Genomic DNA, 2,139 nt, shown 5'->3' on the forward strand with positions numbered 1-2,139 from the left:
CAAGCGATGTTGGGGGACAAACACAGACACACAAACATATATATGTATATATACGACGGGCTTCTTTTAGTTTCCGTCTACCAAATCCACTCACAAGGCTTTGGTCAGTTTGAGACTATAGTAGAAGACACTTGCCAAAGGTGCTATGCAGTTGGAATGAACCCGGAACCATGTGGTTGGTGAGCAAGCTACTTACCACACAACCACTCCTGCACCTATTTACTAATTTTTAGAACAACATTATTGGGTAGGTGTTAGGGTCCACATCAAGGTAATTTGAATATAAAACATGCAGAATATTTTGGCTGGATATGGCCGGTTTAAATGGTAAAGGATTAAACATAGCCTGTGATGTATAAACAGAGGCATCATCAAACGGATTGATATCAAAAGGGTTAAAAGCTGGTCTCGTTGATATTTAATAATTAAGGACCCAGTTTAATTTGTTCTTCCTAATGGACTAATTAGTGTCTTCGTTTTCTTTAACAGGTTACGTTTGTGATGATGCTCTCATACCGAAGAATGCGTCTGTCATTGTTACCAGAGTTCCAGTGAATGAGCCACAACGGTCACAAATGAGAACATGGTGTGTATATTTAAGAATATTATTTGGTTGTGAAGTGATGATTGGCGGCTGTGGTGGCATGCCAAGGGTTTTGTGGTGTCATAGGGATCGCGGTTTCGATTCCCAGACCGGGCTTTGTGCGTGTTTATTGAGCGAAAACACCTAAAAGCCCCATGAGGCTCCGGCAGGGGATGGTGGCGAACCCTGCTGTACTCTTCCACCACAACTTTCTCTCACTCTTACTTCCTGTTTCTGTTGTACCTGTAATTCAAAGGGTCAGCCTTGTCAGATTGTGTCACGCTGAATATTCCCGAGAACTACGTTAAGGGTACACGTGTCTGTGGAGTGCTCAGCCACTTGCACATTAATTTCACGAGCAGGCTGTTTCGTCGATCGGATCAACTGGAACCCTCGACGTTGTAAGTGACGGAGTGCCAACATATATATATCATCATCATATGTCCGTTGTGCATGCTGGAAGGCTACACCAGACTCCAGTCTGATTTGACAAGGCTTTCTATGGCTAGATGCCCTTCCTAACGCCAACCACTCTGAGAGTTCATACTTACATATACATATTATACTTATTACACACACATACATATATGTATTACACACATATGTTATAATTGTTACATATTCATGTATTATACTTATAGTATATATATATTATAAAGCAGTTATTTTGTTTCACACAGATTGAAATATAGGAAAAATAGTTGAAAATGCACTGAGAATAGTTAAAATATTTTTATAAAGATTTAACAGGTTTCATAGTTTACACTGATTTTCATAAAGTTGAAATAGAAAGACATCTTTATTTCAACTATTTGAAAATCATTGTAAACTGAAACCGGTTAAATCCTTCAACTTCTATTTTACATATAGATAGTGAGAGGTATACAGGCAGTGTCAGTTTGATGGGTAGGAATTAACTAATATACAGCTAAAACATTTGGTCACTATAAAGAACCTGTCTATGCTGATTGTTCTCCAAGAATCTTCATCTGTCGTTTACAACAGGCACGTGAAAAGTCATTCGAGCGAGATCGTTGCCAGTGCCGCTGGACTGTGCAGGTGGTACATAAAATACACCATTTGAGCGTGGCCGTTGCTAGTGCCGCCTGACTGACCTTCGTGCCTGTGGCACATAAAAGCACCCACTACACTCTAGGAGTGGTTGGCGTTAGGAAGGGCATCCAGCTGTAGAAACTCTGCCTGATCAGATTGGAGCCTGGTGCAGCCATCTGGTTTCACCAGTCCTCAGTCAAATCGTCCAACCCATGCTAGCATGGAAAGCGGATGTTAAACGATGATGATGATGTGTGTTGTGACTTACTGCATTTTCTGTGTATCAGTTAGTGGAGTGTACGGCAAGTACTGCTCCTTGTCTAGTTAGTCCCTTTCTTCACTAAATATATGAACCCTTATTTCGAAATTCTAGAAAAGTTTTATTCTCAGATTGTTCTTTTTACACAGTCTTCCTTTTTTTTTCTCTCTCTTCTTTCCCTTAGGCTACCACGAAGTGATGACTACCGTAAAAGTGTATGTATCTTGATTTTTTCCCTTTTTGC

General features: G+C 40.3%; 1 protein-coding gene across 1 annotated transcript in view; it reads left to right on the forward strand.

The window, feature by feature from the left end:
* LOC106874965 (E3 ubiquitin-protein ligase RBBP6) overlaps positions 1 to 2,139 on the forward strand; it is a 40,110-nt gene that overhangs the window by 9,131 nt on the left and 28,840 nt on the right. The window contains exons 2-3 of the mRNA XM_052977927.1: positions 490 to 586; positions 2,080 to 2,110. Coding sequence (XP_052833887.1) covers positions 490 to 586; positions 2,080 to 2,110 — 128 coding nt within the window. The remainder of the gene's footprint in view (positions 1 to 489; positions 587 to 2,079; positions 2,111 to 2,139) is intronic.

This window comes from Octopus bimaculoides, chromosome 29 (assembly GCF_001194135.2).
Source record: "Octopus bimaculoides isolate UCB-OBI-ISO-001 chromosome 29, ASM119413v2, whole genome shotgun sequence".
In the NCBI taxonomy this organism is placed as follows: Eukaryota; Metazoa; Mollusca; class Cephalopoda; order Octopoda; family Octopodidae; genus Octopus; species Octopus bimaculoides.